General features: G+C 40.6%; 2 protein-coding genes across 4 annotated transcripts; one reads left to right on the top strand and one right to left on the bottom strand.

Annotated features, from left to right (window-relative positions):
• The first annotated feature begins 1,194 nt into the window (after window positions 1-1,194).
• Window positions 1,195-20,190, top strand: ndufv3 (NADH:ubiquinone oxidoreductase subunit V3). 3 transcript variants are annotated; one of them, XM_033617380.2, is made up of 5 exons: window positions 1,195-1,217; window positions 1,361-1,472; window positions 6,438-6,549; window positions 16,640-18,013; window positions 19,879-20,190. In XM_033617380.2, exons 2-5 carry the CDS (start codon window positions 1,428-1,430, stop codon window positions 20,034-20,036), a joined length of 1,689 nt encoding a protein of 562 aa, XP_033473271.2. In that variant the 5' UTR covers window positions 1,195-1,217; window positions 1,361-1,427; the 3' UTR covers window positions 20,037-20,190. The 3 variants fall into 3 exon arrangements, with proteins under 3 accessions (XP_033473271.2, XP_033473272.2, XP_078030384.1); XM_033617381.2 differs by lacking the exon at window positions 1,195-1,217 and having other exon boundaries at window positions 1,290-1,472; window positions 16,643-18,013; XM_078174258.1 differs by lacking the exon at window positions 1,195-1,217 and having other exon boundaries at window positions 1,290-1,472.
• Window positions 9,389-11,119, bottom strand: LOC144466837 (E3 SUMO-protein ligase ZBED1-like). Its single transcript, XM_078174244.1, has 3 exons — window positions 10,407-11,119; window positions 10,117-10,235; window positions 9,389-9,398 (listed from the first exon to the last, which is right to left on the bottom strand). The coding sequence occupies exons 1-3, from the start codon at window positions 11,052-11,054 to the stop codon at window positions 9,389-9,391; spliced, it is 777 nt and encodes a 258-aa protein (XP_078030370.1). The 5' UTR covers window positions 11,055-11,119.
• Window positions 20,191-20,513: the final 323 nt, after the last annotated feature.

Below are 20,513 nucleotides of genomic sequence, written 5' to 3'. Positions count from 1 at the left end.
GTTTAAATTAAAATAGGAAAGGTTATTAGAACGTAACATAGCAGCTCCTTCACTTGCCTTCATATGAACATTAAAGGTTCCTCATCACATTCTAATGTTCAATAGTAGCTAAGGTGTTTATTCATGTATTTATTAGTTTATTTGTGAGGGACATTGCAAGAAACACTAACAGGTTAAAATAATATGAATCAGATGTGTTGCATACAGTTAGGGCTGCCACTAATTATATATTTTTAAAAAAAGAATTCATTAATCATTGATTATTTTATTTGATTAATCAGATTTTGAAAAAAGGCACAGGATGTATTTTTGTATGACATTTCTATTGTCATTGTAGGTGATAAAACATTTTAAAAGTAAAATAAAGTAAATATATGCTGCATATAATTTGAATTGTCCGTATCAATAACCTGAAGAATTGCAGGTCTGTATAATCCAACAGAAACTAAGAAAACCAGGCATTCAATGACAGCAAATAAATCCATAGGCCTACTGCCATCTGCTGGTAAAAAGGACAAACATCAGCTTGACACTTCACTGATGCAACGATGCGTTATGGAGAAAACCAGTGTTAACAGTAACAATGCAGCACACACAATAATTTATTATATCCTCGATTACTTTATTGCAAACAATTCGGCGAATGAATATTAAAACACAACCTTTGAGGGAATCCCTATACGTCCTTCATGGGAACAATATGCATGACGATTTCCCTCTGAACAGCAACGTTATGGTTGAACAACAAGTTTTACTGTAGCCATAAAATTTGCTATCATAACATTTTATTTTTATTTTTATGAATAAAAAATTCCTCCCAGCAATGGCAGGCAGCTTTTCAAAATGCGCAAAACATCAGGTGTAAGTGGAAATAAAAGATACATGGAAAAGTTTTATAGGATATTTATAAGTTTTAGGCAAGCTTATCTTCCTGTCTTTTATTTTGAAGTTACTTCCGCCTCTGATGTCACCGCCGTTCTACTTTTTGTCCAAAACAATAAATGAAAAAATGAATCTGCAAAGAAACAAAATCGGGCTCGGGCTGTTATTTGAATGTGGTTTTGTCGTTTTTAGTTTTTTGATTCTGATAAGAAAAACGGAAAAACGGCTCCATTTTCTCGTTTTTTCGTTTTAAACCAAAAAGGAAAAAACGGGAAAACCATGGTATTTCCGTTTTTTCGTTTTTGGTTTAAAACGAAAAAACGAACTGCCTGAAGGTACCCTGACCCTTGGTCGACAATGATTTATTATTATTATTATTATTATTATTATTATTATTATTATTATTATTAGGATACAATCATAATACAGCTCTAGAGGTGACTACGAAGTGAAAAAGAAACCTGTGGTTTGTTTACAGTGTATTTGTGGAACCGTTGTGTTTACCTCACGGTTTCCGACCGGAGCATAAATACTGGCAACACGAAATGGCGACCTCCTTGCTGCGGGTAGGGCGACTTGGTGCCCTCAAGGTAACAACATTTAAACAACCTCCGCGACATTTTACATGTGGTCTGTTTGGATATGATACCCCAACATAGGTTAGTATAGTTCGTAAGAGGTGGTGGAAGTGAAACGTTAACTCCATGCGGGTGTCTCCGTCCTCCTGACTCCGAGACGTGTTCTTAAGGATACCACCTCCTGAAAAAAGGGCAGACTGTAACGTTAGTTCTCTAACCTTATCTACACCCGACATAGCCGCGAGCTAATGCAATTTAAACATAAGTATTTTTTTTTAACATTTTCAACATAACACATTCCATTTTAATGCGCTAACCCAAAGCTTCCGGTTGGAAGAGGCTAATCACAGAGCTTTCGCACACGACCATTTAGTCAACGGGGCTGCTTTTCTGTGTACATAGCGTTGCGACTATCATTTAGGCTACTAACCTTATGAAATCAAAGACACACGCGTGTTTTCTGTTTAGGGACTGTTCGTTACTTAATTCAATTCAATTCAATTCAATTTTATTTATAAAGCCCAATATCACAAATCACAATTTGCCTCACAGGGCTTTACAGCATACGACATCCCTCTGTCCTTAAGACCCTCACAGCGGATAAGGAAAAACTCCCCAAAAAAACCCTTTAACGGGGAAAAAACGGTAGAAACCTCAGGAAGAGCAACTGAGGAGGGATCCCTCTTCCAGGACGGACAGACATGCAATAGATGTCGTACAGAACAGATCAGCATAATAAATTAACAGTAATCCATATGACACAATGAGACAGAGAGAGAGAGAGAGAGAGAGAGAGAGAGAGAGAGATGCCGGTAATGATAGTAGCTTACAACAACATTAATGAAAGTAATAATATTATAGTTATAGTTCTGGCTACTGTGGTACAATATGTTGAAAGTATGTATTAATATCTGACAGTATACTTGTGTGACAATAGTCATATGTGTATAATAACAGTAGAAGTATGACTAATGACTAATGATGGCAGCAGCAGCAGGAGGCATCTGGCAGGACCACGGCAGCAGCACAACCACACACGTCACACTGTCCAGGCACCACTGTGATATGAGTTATTCTGAGAGACAGTGGAGCACAAAGGCTCCGGAGAAGAAGCCGAGTTAGTGACATCCAGAATGGCCGAGTTAGCAAGATGCAGTAATAGGATGAGAGTGAGAGTGAGAGAGAGAGAGAGAGAGAGAGAGAGAGAGAGAGGGAGCCCGGTGTATTATAGGGGGTCCTCCGGCAGACTAGGCCTAAGTCAGCCTAACTAGGGGCTGGTACAGGGCAAGCCTGAGCCAGCCCTAACTATAAGCTTTATCAAAGAGGAAAGTCTTAAGTCTAGTCTTAAATGTGGAGACGGTGTCTGCCTCCCGGACCGTAACAGGAAGATGATTCCACAGGAGAGGAGCCTGATAGCTGAAGGCTCTGGCTCCTGATCTACTTTTGGAGACTTTAGGGACCACGAGTAACCCTGCGTTCTCAGAGCGCAGTGTTCTGGTGGGATAATATGGCACTATGAGCTCTCTAAGATATGACGGAGCTTGACCATTTAGAGCTTTATAAGTTAACAGTAGGATTTTAAATTCAATTCTGGATTTTACAGGGAGCCAGTGCAGAGAAGCTAAAACAGGAGAAATATGATCTCGTTTCTTAATATTAAGAGAGAGGGGGCATGTCAAATATTTTTGTAAGCACTGGGGAGGGACTTACGTGTTTTATTTTGGCTTAGGGGAGGAGCATTCAACTTTAAATGGTTGTATCTTGTATTTTTATTTTACTGGCAATGTTTTAAGAAAACATGTCTTTCAAGCCTGCCTGCATTTTTTCTATAAAAATTGCCAAAATTACACCATTTATCATAGCTAGAAACTGTAAGAACAGAAATTATTGTCAGATTTCCAAATTTCCAATGGTCTTTGGACACATCATGTGCAATGAACATTTCCGTCAGAAAAAAAAACATAACCGAATCTGATCTTAAAATAGTCAGTATGTCTACACGCACAGATTAGATTAGATTAGATTAGATAGAACTGTATTGATCCAAAAGGAAATTCAGATGGTTAGCTGCATTACATTCACTCAAAACAAACAATAAAAACAGACAGCAATAATAACACCATAAAAAGGCATAATAAAAACACAAACCCTATAATAAATATTAAAAAAAACATGAGGTAAAAAGTGAAGTGCTAAAGTGCTTGTTGGCCTAATTTCCATATTAAAGTGCTTAGCAACCCACATCCTCCACCCTTCCCTCTCCTCTCCTACCAGAGGAGTTAAACAGTCTGATAACCCAGGGTACAAAAGAGTTTCTGAGTCTGTCAGTGGAGCAGCTCTGTGACAGCAGCATGCCACTGAATGTGCTCCTCTGCTGTGTGATGGCAGTGTGCAGAGGGTGGCTGGCATTGTCCAGTATTGCCAGAAGTCTGGACCAAGTTCTTTGTTCCACCACTGCCTCCGCAGAGTCCAGCTCCATGCCTACAACTGAACTGGCTTTCCTGATGATCCTGTTCAGCCGCTAGTTGTCTTTCCTCCTGGTGCTGCCTCCCCAGCAGACCACAGCATAAAAGAGGACACCAGCGACCACTGACTGGTAAAACATCTGCAGGAGTTTTGTGCAGACATTGAAGGATGCCAGCCTCCTCAGGAAGTACATCCTGCTCTGCCCCTTTCTGTAGATGGAGTCAGTGTTCAGTGACCAGTCCAGTTTGTTGGCCAGCTCCAGCCCAAGGTACTTGTAGGATCCCACAACCTCGACCTCTACCCCCTCGATGCTGACTGGCTGTGGAGGTGGGGACGGTCGCCGGAAATCAACCACCATCTCCTTGGACAAAGTCCTTCACTAGGTTCCTGTACTCCTCCTCCCCTCCTCTAACACACGCCACAATAGTAGTATCATCTAAAAATTTCTGCATGTGGCAGAGTTCTAAGCTGTGCTAATCAGCTGTGTATAGGGTAAAGAGGAGAGGAGACAGTGCTGCTGGTCACTGTGGTGGATACACTGCCTCCCAGCCTGACAAATTGTGGTCTGTCAGTGAGATAGTTGGTGATCCAGGTCACGAGGTGTGGGTCGCATGCTGGTCAGCTTCTCTTGTAGTAGGGGGGGCTGGATCATGTTAAATGCGCTTGAGAAGTCGAAGAAGAGAATCCTCACAGCGCATCTCCCTTTGTCCAGGTAGGAGAGGGCCCGGTGTTGGAGGTACAGGACAGCATCCTCCACCTTTATCTTCTCCCGATATGCAAACTGGAGGGGGTCCTGGGCGTGCGGCACCTGAGGTCTTATACGGTGCAGTATCAGCCACTCCAGGACCTTCATCACATGGGAGGTGAGGGCCACAGGCCTGTAGTCGTTGGGCTCGGTGGGACGACCCAGGGAACAGAACCGGCTAACAAAGGTGTTGAGTTCATTTGCTCTCTTGATGTTCCCCTCCACTGCTCCAGTTAAGTGGAGCTACAGTTATAGCTTGACTAGTCCACATAATTGCACTACTGTCCCAGTGTACAAGCACAGGATGAAAACCGATTTTTCGCCTGAAGTACGTCAGACTCTGCTACAATAGGTTGCGATATGCCCCCTTTCTGCTTGTTAATAGTGGACCTTTTTCCTGTTGACCTATTATGTAACAGACCAAACAATGGACAAACAAGTTAGCCACAATTAGCTAGCAGCAAACTGGTACCACATTGGTCCCTCCAAAATGCATGGCTCTGGATGTAGCTCTCGCCATGTTGTTACTGACGACTTCTTCTTCTGTTGTGCGTTTAGTGCTTTCAGCTTCTGGGTCAAAACCCAGGATAGAAACTGTGGAACATGCGCAGAGCCCCTAGGCCAATTTGGATCTGATTGACTGTATACATGCAGGTGTAATTCGCCTCCCAAATTGCATTATTTGGGTGTGTTAGTCCGAATTTAAGAAATTTGATTTAGTACCATTTCAGTCGGACTAACAGGTTTACATGTATTTTAAAAGTCTGGTTTTTGTTGAACACAAATCGATTTCCTCTAATGCCATATAAACTTACTGAGTGATATTTCGATTTGGCCATTACAGTTTGGCCAAAACTAAACCTTTTGCACTAACTAGCAGGCATGTACCACAAGAGTGAAAAACTGAGACCTTATTCAACTCCAGGATTCCAGAATTTTCCCCTAGTCACTCAGGGAGGCTCAAGGAAAAATATTTGTAGCTTCAGAGAGTGGAATGCGCCCCATCAGGACACTGGCCTACAGTGTGCCAAGTAGGTGGAATCTGCATACTATTTACAATTATTGTAGCTGGCTAGCTAAAGAGCAACCAGCTACCGTGTGTTTTCCCTGTAGACCGACGTTTGTTTTGTCAGCTGATGGTTCCGTGGTTGCAGCCGCTGACCGACAGACTACACTCCTTTTAAACAGCTTTTTGGGCGTTCGCTGTTACATACTAAGCGATGCATCGGCACACTGAAATGGAACACACCCAGTGTCAAAAAAATAAATAAAAAACAAAAAAAGGAAGTCATACCCCAGCCACCTCTCTCCTCTGACACAAAAAGAACAATCCTGATGAAATTACGTTTTTTTTAAATGGTATTTGAAATTGTCATTGAATTTGTGTCCTCAAGTTTCCTAGAAAACTATTTCTGGTTTTAGTAACTACTTGAGAATGTCTGTTTTTGGCTAATCGTGCAATAGAAATAACTGACAAATAAAGTTAATTCATTACATTCATTAAAAAAACAAAACAAAACACACTATTGCTACAAAGCAGTGCTGCTCATTGATTTGCAACATTACACTCAATGAGCAGTACACGAAGACATTGCAATTGTTTATCCAGATCTTCTGCCTAAACTGACATATAATAGACAAACTGTATGATAAATTATGTGCTCTCATCCTCCTTTTGGAACAAGAGCCAGGGTAGATATCATTAAAGATAGGGTAGCAACATCAGTATAAACAATTAGGAAATCAACCCAACCCCTCCTCTGCAGTGTCTCCAGTTGGAGAGCTGGGGCATCCTGAGGAGTCACACGACTGCTTCGTTCTGCACTCAGGCTGAAGAACCACCAAAGCCAGCCAAAAAGACAAAGAGTCCAACAAAGAGTAAGGCCATTTGACTCTGTTTACTCTGTTTTAGTTTAAAATTATGCACTTAAAGTGTTGCTGGCTTATTGTTATTGTGTATTAATGATGTTTTACCCATTTATTCGTTTTTCCCCCATACTGTCACATATACATGTATATATGTTTTATGATTTAGTTATTCTGATTATAAGGCTTAATGGCCTTAAAGGCTTAACTTTTTTTTACAGTGCAGGGAATGTGCCAAAAAGTCTCAGATTTGATTTCTCTTCCAGTCATTAATTCCCTCTAGCATTATTCACTGTTAAAATTTATTTGTGTTGCTGATTGTGATTAATTGTGAATATGAACTAGGGCTGAACGATTTTAGGAAAATATCTAATTGCGATTTTTCAGGCAGATATTGCGATTTCGATTTAATTCGCGATTTTTCTTCAAATCAAGCTTATATGCAGTATTCACCATAGTAACAGATTTAAAACATAACAGAAAATGACACCATACCATCAAAACATTAAATGATATTTACTCTAATGAAAGGATGAATGCTAAAGGTAAGAATCGCTTCCAACATGTATTTATTGCCAACTAAGAAACATGCATGTACATTTTTTGAAGTCCTTGACCAACAGCAGTTATTACAACTGAAGAACTAAAAGAACCATCTTTGACTGTCTTAATTTAAAACAAGTAGTGCAAAAAAAATCTTAATTGTGTTAAGTTAAAAAGTTAAATAAAATACAAAACAATTCCAAAACAAAACGATGCACTGCTAAAAATGTAATAATAAGAAGAAAAAAGATCAACAATTCCAATGAAGGAAAAAAGGATCTTGCCTTTTTGTAAACAGTCTTACAATCAAGTAGGTAGGTCAAGGTCAGTCTTTTATGGCTCAAGAGAGCTAGCTTATCAACATCTATAGCAAAGTACTTTATTCAACCCTATATTAAGAAACCTGGACTATCTTTAGGGAAAATTGAAAAGTAATGGTAATATAATAAAACTCTTACTAAGATAAAATGACCCTACCTCTGCCCTTCTGAAAAATATGTCAGAAATTAAAATAGGTGGGTCATTCATTTATGGCTTAGCATCACCCAAAAATTGCACATCTACTCTGTAAACAATAGAACACACTGCAAAAACTGAAAATCTCACCAAGAATATTGGTCTCATTTCTAATCAAAACAAAACTTTTTTTCCTGAAAAATTGCAAATATCTTTTTTAACAAAGACTGACACCACAAGTCAGGGTAAAGTGCAGAACAAATATAATCTCAAATCAACAATAATAATTGCTTCCCTGACATCTCTACATCACTCTTCACAGATTTTTTTGTCAAGAAAACCAGCATGTCAACCTTTGATGGTTTTAGACATGAGCGCTGACATGTGACAACATTGCCACTAGCACTAAATAATCTCTCTGATGGCAAACTGGTGGCTGGAATGCACAGGAATTTACGAGCCAGTTTGCTCAGCCATGGAAAGTTAACATTGTGCACTCTCCACCAGGCCAGTGGATCTTCCTCTCCATCAATAGTAGGAGTCATCAGGTAGCTGTCCAGCTCAGCTTTAATCAGGGTTCCAACGCAAGTATGGAAAGTATGGACAAGTATGGAAATAAATTTGATCAATTTCCAGGTATTAAAAAGTATGGAAAATGAAAAATAAAGTATGGAAAAATATTTATGTTTCCAGACTATTACCACTGTTCTAAAATACTGTTTTCTAAAATAGAAAATTAGGTATTTCCAAAAATAATTTAACTGACAGATGCCCTTAACGATTCATAACAAATCCTATTTTTGTCATGCTACATGATGGAACTGCATTGAGGAAGGGGAGAATAAAAATATAACAGCTGTCGCAGGTAAAGCAACTCTAGTCGCAGGATGTGTGTCACTGCTCGCCTGCCTTTCTCTCTCCCGCGGTCTGTCACTCCACTGTCTCTGCTCTGATACTCGCTCTCCCCCGGTCGGCCTGTACTACGATGCACGTTTTAACATAGCCAGGCTTTCTTTAGGTGAGCTGGCTTCACAGAGCCTAACAGCACTACAAAGCTGGTTATCAACTCGCTCTGTCATCTGTGTTTTCCAGCAATGAGCGCGTTCATGTGAAAGAGGCAGAGCTGACAAAGCAGCAAAAAGCACGCACATCCACGAACAAAATTGTGCAGGTGCTGAGCTCAAAAATGTGGAAAGCTGAGCAGGTAAAGAAAAGGCTCGCACACTGCAGGGCTCCTCTTCAGAAAGAGGCAGAGTTGTTAATTAGAAGGACATCATCATCATGAACTCATACTCATATGAGATGAAACGGTAGCCTATCTGTAAAAAACTTCTGTTTCAGTGACAGCAAAACAGTTATTTTCAATTAAGTAACAACAGCCTGTAATCATAGGCTACAACAGAATAAAATAAGACAGATAAAACAGTTAAAAAATCCTTGTCAATAATTTTGCGAACATCAGCTTGTCTGATTTAACAGATGTAAAGACTAGAAATAATAATAATGATAATAATAATAATAATTTACAAATATTAAAAGTAGGCTAAGGCACATTTAAGAATTATTATGAGTTAAGTACAGAGTATTTTTCGCTATTTAGTTTGATGACAGGATGAAATCATTCTTAATATCACATACTGTAATAGAACTTTAAAATAATTCCAGACTGTTTCTGCTACCGAACCAAAGAGTGTAAAAGTAGTTAATGACTGATGAGGTCTATCTGATCGAAATGTTATATTTATAATCATGGGAGCTAATTAACAATGTGGGTTATTTCTTTAGTTTTTATTTCCAGTTATCAGGTGTCTCAAGTTATTCTGAGCTGCAGAGTGTAAAATCATCCACACTGTCAGCTGTCACTGTGAGGATAAAATAAAGTTTACACCATTAAAATACAGCTAAAATCATCATTAGGATATGTGTTTAGTGTGGTTATAAAGCATCTCTCTGTTTGTTAGAAACTGTTTTAAAACCAGAGTGGAAATAGAAAACTTGGAACAATAAAATATTAATACTGACCTATTAACATATAGCCTATATTGCTTTTTTTTTTAAACACTGTCACTTTGTTAAGCAAACTGGGGACTTTTGCTCATGACATTCTCTGGCCTTTTTAGCTTGGTTAATGCATATTTTAGATATTTAGCTTACTGTGGCCAAAATTGTTTACAGAAACAAGAAGTTCTTCATATATCTAGCCTCCTAAATTTGCTCCCGAAGTGCACCAGATTGATGTATTTTAACTTTAAAATAGTTAAACTTTTCTTCCGGGGGGGGCATGCCCCCGGTCCCCCCTAGAAGTTCAGAGGCTCTCTCTGTTTTCACCATACCTGTGTTTGCATCACTGCATTATGGTACTTAGCTACAATCGGCTATTAAGAATAATTAAATATGATGTGAAATATGATACACTGATATATGTACTCAGATGTTGCATATTCTCTGAAAAAAAACAACAACCGAGAAGTCTGGAAATTTGGGTATGGAAAAGTATGGAATTTTGAAATTCCAAATGTGTAGGAACCCTGTTTAATGGCATCCTCCAACTGCATAGTGGAGGAAGGAGGAGGCACAGACCTGCTCTTCAAGAAGCTGCCCAATGACCGCTTTCCCTTCCCTATGGTGGATGTGGATGGCTCTGCCTCTGCTGCACCCTGGGGCATGGCATCTGTGGTGCTGACACGAGCCCTCTTTTCCTGCAAAACACAGAGCTGAGAGCTGTCAAAGTTTTGCAGTCTGATGTCATTTTGAGCAATTGGGCATTCTATGTAAACATTAAAAAATGGCAATCAATATAATAAAAATATCACTTGTACTGATGTGGCATTTTGTATTATTAAACTACACAAAGAAACAGGACAAGTTACCTTTCGTGCCACCTGTTCCATTTCGATCTTCACCCTTTCTTTGATGTCTGGGAGATTCTCTGCACTGATGTAGTGAGTCTTGAATCTAGGATCAAGGAACGAAGTGATGTCCAGTAGCTCCTGTGTGGCTGGGTCGCTGTATTTAGCCTCAATGTAGCCGAGAGCTCTTGACTTGATTTCCTTGGTAAGGTCACTGTCCTCATCACTTTCAGTCAGGGTTGATGTTCTCAGGAGATGGAGAACTGGCTTCAGGTATGACACGCTTACATAGGCTTCACCGGACAGGGCATCTGTAAACTCCTGAAGAGGACCAAGGGCATTGTTTATTGACTCAAGGACATCTGTGTCCTGCCAAGTGGGGACCAGGTGATGTGTCTTCTTGTCTTCAGACAGAACCTGAGACAATACCTTGCTCTGCTCCAACACCCTCCCGATCATCTTCTGCCTTGAGCCCCATCTTGTCGGACACTCTGTAATCAGTGAGTGCTCGGGTAGATTTAATTCTTGCTGTGCCTTTTTCAGTGCTGACTTCTTTTTCCAGCTATGAGAGAAAACGCCAACCAGCTGTTTACAAACTCCTGTTGCCCGTTTCACTCTTGCATCATCTTTGACAGCATTTTCTGGACAAAAAAATAACAAGAATAACATAAATATTAAATGAGCATTACAGGCTGAAAATGTAATGATAATAATGGTAAACTTTGCAAGGCAGATTTTCTAGCAAGAGAACAAAGTAAGTCCAAGAAAACCATATTATAGACAACAGTAAGGAAAGCGATAATCAAAAGCACATAACACATTACTCATCATCTAATATTGATGAAATAAAATAAATCTGAATATATATATATATAATATATAAAATAAATAATCTGTTACTTGTTATTATCATTATTAATTATTCAAACTAGGTATTTAAGGGCTTCAAAAAACATTAAGAGAAAAACTATACTGAAAACAACAAGCACACATCATCACATTAAATCTGTATGTATAAATTAATACACACACACATCATCATCATCATCATCATCACATTAAATCTGTATGTATAAATTAATACACACACACATCATCATCATCATCATCATCACATTAAATCTGTATGTATAAATTAATACACACACACATCATCATCATCATCATCATCACATTAAATCTGTATGTATAAATTAATTAATACACACACACCATCACATCATTACATTAAATCTGTATGTATAAATTAATTAATACACGCACACGCACACACACACACACACACACACACACTCATTTACACTTACCAATGGCAAGATGCAGCCTGTGGCCAAAACACTTAAGTCTAGTCCACTGATTAAGCTCCATAGCTTTGATGACGTTTGCTGCATTGTCAGTTGTGATGCACGTCTGGTCCTCTTCTTTCAGACCCCAGTTTGATAGACACTCTCTCAATCCATGGGCAATTAGTTGGATCATCTATAGCAGTTCCGTGACCGTGGAGAGCGAAGGTTTGTTTCTCACTGGATTTGTCATCTATAAAGGTTAAAGAAAAAAATTAGCCAGGGTGCCCCTCACAAAAATGTGGGGAAATTTTGTGAGAGCCCTATATCCAAAATGGCTGCCGTCAGCCAAGCTGGAAATTTAATGGTTTTTAATGGTTTTGCCCACAGTGCTGCATAATACATGGTTTCTGGGACTATTTGGGTCAAGAAATTCATAAATGATGTAGATTTATTGATTTGACCTATTTTTGACCTTCAAATTCAAGATGGCCGCCAATTTTTGGCTCTTTAACCCTATGGGCCCTAGGCCTTTTTTGGGATATTTTTCCTGCCTTTACTTTTAAGCTCATATCACAGTCATTATAAAGGCTACATACATATGCTATGTCTTGTTTTTTTTTTTCAGGACAATCTGGGCTAACCAGATTTGCCATCATTCCATGTCCTTCTATGTGCCTGTATTTTATATTGATTTTTATATCAATGAAAAAAACAAATCCGTGTTACTAAATTCTTACATTTTTACATGTATCTCAGCATAGCAAGTTGGAAACTGACATATTCTGCCATATCTCAAGAGGGGAGACTCTCTGGAATCTGGCAATATAAGAACCATGATGGTGGGACATTCTGTCACTTCACAGCTGTCCAAAACGTGGTTTGTGCCAGGCAGACATGATTGCCAGTATTTTTTCATTATTGCAAGAAATTCCATTGACTCATTCACAAGTCAAAAATGTGTTTTATCTGAAAGAAACATGCAATATTTACATCTAAAGGCCCGAACATACTTGCCCGGACCAAAAGCAGACGTCCGCAAGCCCTGTGCGCGCAAAGCTCAGATTTTACGACCACGCGGACTCCGCTCCGCACACCAGTGACTGCTCAGCATGTATTTTTCACATCGATGTGCGAGAATTGTGGGTAATGTAGTGTGTTTCACAGACATTTTTACAGGAAACTACAACGCGGAAGTGCGCTCGACCAGAGATACTGGATGAAGCGAGATACCCAACTCAGCTCACTTCCTGATTCAGTGACGTCAGCGCCACGCCCCCGTAGGAGACTTGCGGCAGCTCTGAATGTATTGTCGTCAATGAGGAAAATGAACGTGATCACAATTTATGGTCAATTCTTTCGCCCAGTAGTCACTAAAGTAAATATTGGGTTCATTTTCCACAAGCCACACATCTTACCAACATTCTGACACTAAAGCTGCATTTTTCATCCGCACAGATCAAGAGAAAGTTAACTTTGTTTGAGCCCTGTCCGTCTCAGAAAACAAGTTCTCGCGAGATCTCGTGATCTTGATAAACAGGCGGTAAAATCACAGTTAGTTTACAAACAGTTATTTACCGCTAGTAATAAATAAAAAATGCCCAAGCTTTGTGCAGCAATAGGTTGCAATAATAGGAAGAATGTATTTTCATTCCACCTGCTTCTCGAGCCGCATACACAGACATCCACAGAGCCTCTGTTCAACACGGTGGTGGGGCGGGGGGTTGAGGGAGAACAGGCTCTGATTGGAGGGAGAGCTAACCACGCCCACTTAGGAGACAGGAAGAGTAACCGTTTTCTTAACATTGGATAAGCCTACAGTTAGGTATCTCCCTTCATCCAATATCTCTGGCTCGACTATGGAAGCCCGAATGACTGCGGACATTCCTCGCGGAGTCCTCTCCGCTTATAGTACGCCCAAGAATGTTCGGGCCTTAAGACAATAGAAAAATAGTCAACCAAGTGCAATGATGTCCTCCAAGATAATATTTGCCACTTTGTTTGCAGTAAAAAAAAAAAAGATTCAACAGATTCAGATGGAGAGTCTTTTTGGTTAATTCAATAAATAAATCATAAATAAATAATTAAAAATGTTAATAAAAACAACTCCAAGCTAAAGAATCTTCTCTGTCTCCCTGCTTTCATTGGTTCCACCCCAGACATCTGATGAGCTATGTGTCCATAATTGAACTCAGCGCAGAGCTTTCATTTGAGCCTAATAGTAAGGCTCTATGATGATTTTGAAAAATGGGCCCGAACGATGCATAGTGCATCCAAACTCACACCTGTTCTTCTCTATTGATTTTCTCCGCGACCGTGCGTCATAGCGAGAAGCCACGCATATCACGTGAAACAGAGGAACTGTAGCTGTCCGACAAGACCAAGCACTTGTCGGTAGTCCAATGTTTTCACAGCGGAAAAAAAATGATAAAGGTACACTAAAATTATGTATAACAAAGCTTTCATACAGCTTTGCACACACATTACTCTTGGATGGATTACTCGCAAGTGCAGCATCGCACATAAATGCCATGCATGTCACATGAAAGTGCAGGAGCAGAGCTTTCCAGTGATACCACACACATCATTGTGCCGTCATCCCATCACGCTATGAATCCAGATTAATTGTCTACAAAATAAAAACCTGATGAATTTCTTTACAATCCATTATACAGATCTTGTTATCAGTCACTTCATATAATGAGGAATATCGTATCTTACCACGTCTTAGGCTTGCGTGTGTTTCTCCCTGTCTATCCACATTTGTAGTCCAGCTTTCAAGATGCAAATATCTCCAGTTGAGACTCCATCAAACTTTGTATGACAAGACCAGCCACTTTTACTGCAAACAGAGTGGCAAATATTATCTTGGAGGACATCATTGCACTTGGTTGACTATTTTTCTATGATCTTAGATGTAAATATTGCATGTTTTTTTTCAGATAAAACACATTTTTGACTTGTGAATGAGTCAACGGAATTTCTTGCAATAATGAAAAAATACTGGCAATCATGTCCGTCTGGCACAAACCACATCATTTGGACAGCTGTGAAGTGAGAATGTCCCACCATCATGGTTCTTATATTGCCAGATTCCAGAGAGTCTCCCCTCTTCATATATGGCAGAATATGTCAGTTTCCAACTTGCTATGCTGAGATACATGTAAAAATGTAAGAATTTAGTAACACGGATTTGTTTTTGTTTTTTTCATTGATAAAAAAATTAATATAAAATACAGGCACATAGAAGGACATGGAATGATGGCAAATCTGGTTAGCCCAGATTGTCCTGAAAAAAAAAAAAAAAACAAGATATAGTATGTGTATGTAGCCTTTATAATGACTGTGATATGACCTTTAAAGTAAAGGCAGGAAAAATACCCCAAAAAAGGCCTAGGGCCCACAGGGTTAAAGAGCCAAAAATTGGCGGCCATCTTGAATTTGAAGGTCAAAAATAGGTCAAATCAATAAATCTACATCATTTATGAATTTCTTGACCCAAATAGTCCCAGAAACCATGTATTATGCAGCACTGTGGGCAAAACCATTAAAAACCATTAAATTTCCAGCTTGGCTGACAGCAGCCATTTTGGATATAGGGCTCTCACAAAATTTCCCCACATTTTTTTTTCTTTAACCTTTATAGATGACAAATCCAGTGAGAAACGAACCTTCGCTCTCCACGGTCACAGAACTGCTATAGATGACCCAACTAAATATTCTCTCCGGTGTGATTAGTGGGAAAGTACGCCGTCTGCAGGCAGCGACTTTTCAACTCGAAGTCGTCATTTATGAAATGTACAGTCAAACTAAGATACGGTTCGGTCGTTCTGCTTGACCACATGTCAGTAGTTGTGGCATAATACTCCACGTTTTTCAGCTCTGTTAAAACTTTTTCCTTACACTCCGTGTACAGCTGTGGGATGGCAACCTGGTTAAAGTAGGTGCGGGAGGGAATCTTAAATCTTCTGTCGAGCGTGCGGAGGAGGTTTTGAAATCCATCTTTGGTGACCGTGTTAACAGACACCATGTCTTTGGCAATGTAGTGCGTTATCGCAGTCGTTATCTCCCGGTGTCTTCGGCTGCTCTTGTCATACGGAGTTACACTGGCAAACGATGCTGTAATTGTAGTCTGTTTACTACTATGGCCTTGAGCATCACTCTCACTAGACTTTTCACCGGGCTTTTTTGTCATACACTCGTCATGCAAATGCTTGTGGTGATTTTTCAAGTGCTAGTATAAGTTGGTTGTGTTTCCACTGGATGTTGCAACTTTTGCTCAACAGGTTTTGCACAGTACCTGTTTCTGGTGGATGTCTGCGGCCTCAAACCCAAAATACTGCCAAATGACCGACGTGCTGCTTTTCTTGGGGATTAAATTCCCTAACTCCACTTCTGGCTCCGCTGAAGCCATTTCAAAACGTGTCCCCGAGTTGTTTGTTTACTGAGAGTGTGTGCGCCGTCGCGGCGTTTTCTGTCCTGGACAATGGCCGCTTCTGATTGGTGAGCGTGGCTTGCACGAGGAGCAGGCTGATACTGATTGGTTAGCGTGATCTGTCCACGAGTAGCATGCTGCTTCTGATTGGTGAGCTCGACGGTAGCCTATGTGTGAAAAAGTTGACACAGCAGATCCTGGGTCAGTCAGGAGCGCTGCAAAAAACCGCAGCTTTCACGATCACACAATCGCATTATCTGAAATCGCAATTTCGATCAGAAAACGATAAATCGTTCAGCCCTAATATGAACGTTGCACAGTATTAAGATTAACTGTGAGTTAATGTTTTTTTTTTTTTTTTGATAATGAATATTGTGTTGTGGTAATTTTATTTTTCTATTTGGAAAGTCAAGGAATCATAAATGTGTGCAAGATAAAGTTTTAGGGAACTTTGTTTCCCTTTGGAAGTCATGCCACTTTACTGTAGATGTTTGGTATTATTTAACCACTGTTGTCCCATTTACCATTTTCATCAGCAGCAGAGGCTTCAGATGAGAGAGCAACCTTGCTAGCCTACAAGACAGCAGTTGCCTTCCCAGTTAGACTTTCGGAGCCTAGAGTTTTCCCAACACAGGCTCTAGGTTTAACCGAACCACTGGCCAGCCCCACTGCCACTGCACACTCAGTTGTAGCTGCAACAGCTGCAGCGCCTGTCACTGCTGCCAGTGAACCACCTGTAGTTGAGCCAGAAGCAGCAGAGGCTCCAGCTGCTGACCCAGATGTTGCTCAGGTTATCATTGCCACAGCTCCACCTGTAGTTGACACAGCTCTCCCAGCTGCTGAGCCCCTGGCTGATGCATGCAATAAAATCTCAGCACCAGACGACACTCCAGTTTCAGCCTCTGCAACAGACAATGCAGTCCCACCCGCTGCAGCCTCGTCTGAGCCTGGTGATCAAGCAGCTGACGGATCATCCTCTTCAACGTCCAGTGACTCAGACTCTGACTCTGACTCTGAGGATGAGGATGAGCCCAAGACCTCACCAGAGGTGTCAAAATCCTTTGTGAAAGAAGAAGCAGAAGACCAGGCGGTCACATCAGAAGTGAAGGAAGATACTAATGAAGCTAAGAAGGAAGTTCCACCAGAATCTGAAGCTATTCCTGCCTTTGCTGCTAAGGCTGTACTGCTGGCCACTCCAGCAGCAGCAGCGGCCACAGAGGCCATTGTCGAAGCACCCATTGTTAGCTCTGAGGAGTTAGTAGACCCTGCACCTGAGATTTGCACTGGCACAGAAGACCATGTGGCTTGCCCAGAAGTTTCAACTGAAGCTGCACTGGAACCCCTTCCAGAAATAATAGAAGATGTTGCATCTCCTGCCATCCCCGATGCCCAAGTAGAAACCCCAGCTGAAGTTGTGACTGAGGCTGCAACTCCAGAAAAAGCCCAGACTGACACTCCTGTAGAAATCATAGAGCCTGCCCCCACTGAAGCCCCTGCAAAAGCTACTGAAGCTGTCCCTGTGGAAGCTACCCCAGGGCCTGTAGACACTGAAGCTACCTCTGCTGAAGCTGCTGTAGGGCCTGCAGAAGCTGAAGCTGCCCCTGCTGAAGCTGCTGTGGAGTCTGTAGAAGCTGAAGCTTCCCCTGTAGAAGCAGAAGCTGCTCCTGCTGAAGCTGCTGCAGAACCTGTAAAGGCCCCTGGGGAGAGCACTGAGGAGCTGGTTGACCTTGCTCCAGTCGTTGCTGAAACTGCTGCAGAGCCTGTAGAAGCTGAAGCTGTCCCCACTGAAGCAGCAGCTGAAGTTTCTGTCCCTGTGGAGAGCACAGAGGAGCTGGTGGACCCTGCTCAAGTCGTAGCTGGAGCTGCAGGAGAGGAGCTGCAGGTGGAGGCCCCAGTTGAACCATCTGAGGGTACACACTACACCACCCTATTCCCCAAATCTCTGCCTCTCCTTTTCCTGTTTGTGGATTTTTGAACCCCTACAGATGACCATACTTTTCTATCCTTCATAACACATTTTGTTTACTGTTAGCATGTTTTACCAGGTTTCAGCTCCCTCACATACAATGGTTGCTGTTGCTTTCACAGCTTTTATAATATCATCTCTGGATTCTTCTAAATAACCTCTTGTTTTGCCTCTGTTCCATCACTGTGACATCTAACCTCCCATCATCTGAGTTTTCACTGTGGTTGCTTTGCATGAGGTGGATTACTTTGCTTTTCATTACATCTCTTTTTCTTGGCATTTCTGCATTTTGCTATTTGTTGAAGATTTCTTTTGCTTGCATTCTGCTTATTGATGTTTAGACTTGTCTGTCTTTGACCCACCCACTCAACTCTGCTGTGGCTGTCAATGTACAATCAAGGTGATGTTGCTTGTTGCATACATAGACAATAATCTGCTCATGTTTCTGTTTTCTTACCCTCTCTTGGCGTCTCAGGAATCCACCACCTATCTTTACTTTAAAAATCCTCCACAAAGTCAAATCCATCTTCACTCCCAAAATATTCCTCACATATTGAACTCTTTTTGATATATTGCTCACTTTGGCTCAGTTCTTGTCATTTATAATGTCTCTGTTTGTATGAAATATGGTTTACAGGTTTTCTAAGTTAATGTTAAAGTTACAGGTGCCATTGTTTGGATGCTTTGTGCCAGGTAATGGTATTGCTAATTGTAATGTTAGAGTGCACATGGTGGTATTGTCTTACAGTGAAGACGTGTCCCTGACAGCAGCTGGACGAGTAGAAGCTGGGAGTGGTTGGAGTCAGCGAAAGTATTTCTGGAAGCAGGATTACACAGTTACCAAGATGTATGAAACATCATTAGATCATTGTCATGAAATGAGTACTGTCCAGCTGATTAGCAGCTACCAACCAATGATTACCAGTGGAACGTGCATGGAGCTACAGCTCTTTGTTACACTTTTTGGCCCAACATTTCTCTGACCAACTGTGTAATTATGCTTCCTGGAACAACACCCTCACCTTGGTCATTAATTTCACCAGTTGTTCATTACTGTCTTTCTTTAAACTTTGCAAGCCTGTTTTTCACCCAAAAGCCATTTGGATAAGCCTGGTGTCAATTAATGAAAATGTAAATGTGTCTTAAATGTATTTCTTTGTGAGTGTGGATGTCAACATGTTATAACCGTACTGTGGCAGCATGCTAAGGGTTTTTTAAGACAGATTAAGTTATAAAAGTAAATGAAAGAACATTATGCACGACTGTTTAATCAAAACAATCAAAGCCAACACACTATGATTTTGACTTGTTGCCCTTTATAAAATCCATTTCATGCGTGTCTCTGCCAATATCACTATTTCTCTAGCTCTGCTAAGCACACTGATGTTTATTTTTTTCCTTCACAAACATGATCCTTGAGGCTTTTCACACCAGTGTGTCTCCACACTGTAGGGGGTAATGTGGCCTACCACCATAGGAAATGCCGCACCATAAACCACCTTTGTCAGCATGTGAGAATATGTAAATGTCCTGTTCCTTCAAAAATCTTTTCAAATATTTACAAAGCCACGTTTTTGTTCTAGTTTTACAGCTTATCAGAAATGTCTAGATCAAGTTTTAATTACAGCTTTCGTTACTGAAAAATGAGTGACAGTGACAAAAGTACAGAATTAGACCCAGTATTACATTTGGCTAACCTTGTGCTATTTATGTTTTAATGCATTAACAGCAGGAATATTTGTATACTTACCTTTCTACCAGACTTGGCTTTCTTACATGCCTTTTTGTTTTCTTGCCCTCCTTCTGCAGAGGCTGCAGTAGCAGCACCTCCTGAGCCTGATGAGCCTTTTGACAACAGCACTTATAAAAACTACCAGCACCACAGCTACACCCCCTACACATTTGCAGACCTGGATGTAGAGATGGCCAAGTTTCGTCTCCCGCAGCCCTCCTCCCTCAGACACTAAAGGAGCTGGCCTGGTTGCAAACCTTTATGTTGCGTCAAGATGATGGTGATGGTGTCCTCCCTCCTTATGATGATCATCCCCTTAACCTGTCAGCTCTGCATGAAATTCTGGTGTTAAACAGTTATATTATTAAAGTACACAAATGAGAAATGAAGTCTGTTTTTTCCTGGTGTGGTTCTGTTTTGTCTTATATAAAGGAATAGGCATATAAAGGGGTAGGCAAAGATCAAACACTTTTTTATGCTGCTTTTCTGCCTCAGGGGGTCATTGGAATAGAGCTGAGTGTGCATGTGGTTTATCTGTGTTTTTAATTTTAATTATCACAATTTCCACTCCCTTAGCCTGCACATAATGTCCTGATTATCCTAGCTATATGCATGTAGGCATCTGTCGTTATGTTTGTGTATTACTGTGTATATGATGAGAGAATATGAGACAATAAAGGAGTGCAAAGCTGGAGATATACGTAGAAAATGT

The sequence above is a fragment of the Epinephelus lanceolatus genome, chromosome 14, assembly GCF_041903045.1.
Source record: "Epinephelus lanceolatus isolate andai-2023 chromosome 14, ASM4190304v1, whole genome shotgun sequence".
Classification (NCBI taxonomy): Eukaryota; Metazoa; Chordata; class Actinopteri; order Perciformes; family Serranidae; genus Epinephelus; species Epinephelus lanceolatus.
Note: the sequence above shows the minus strand (reverse complement) of the source record. Positions and strands in the feature narration are given on the sequence as shown.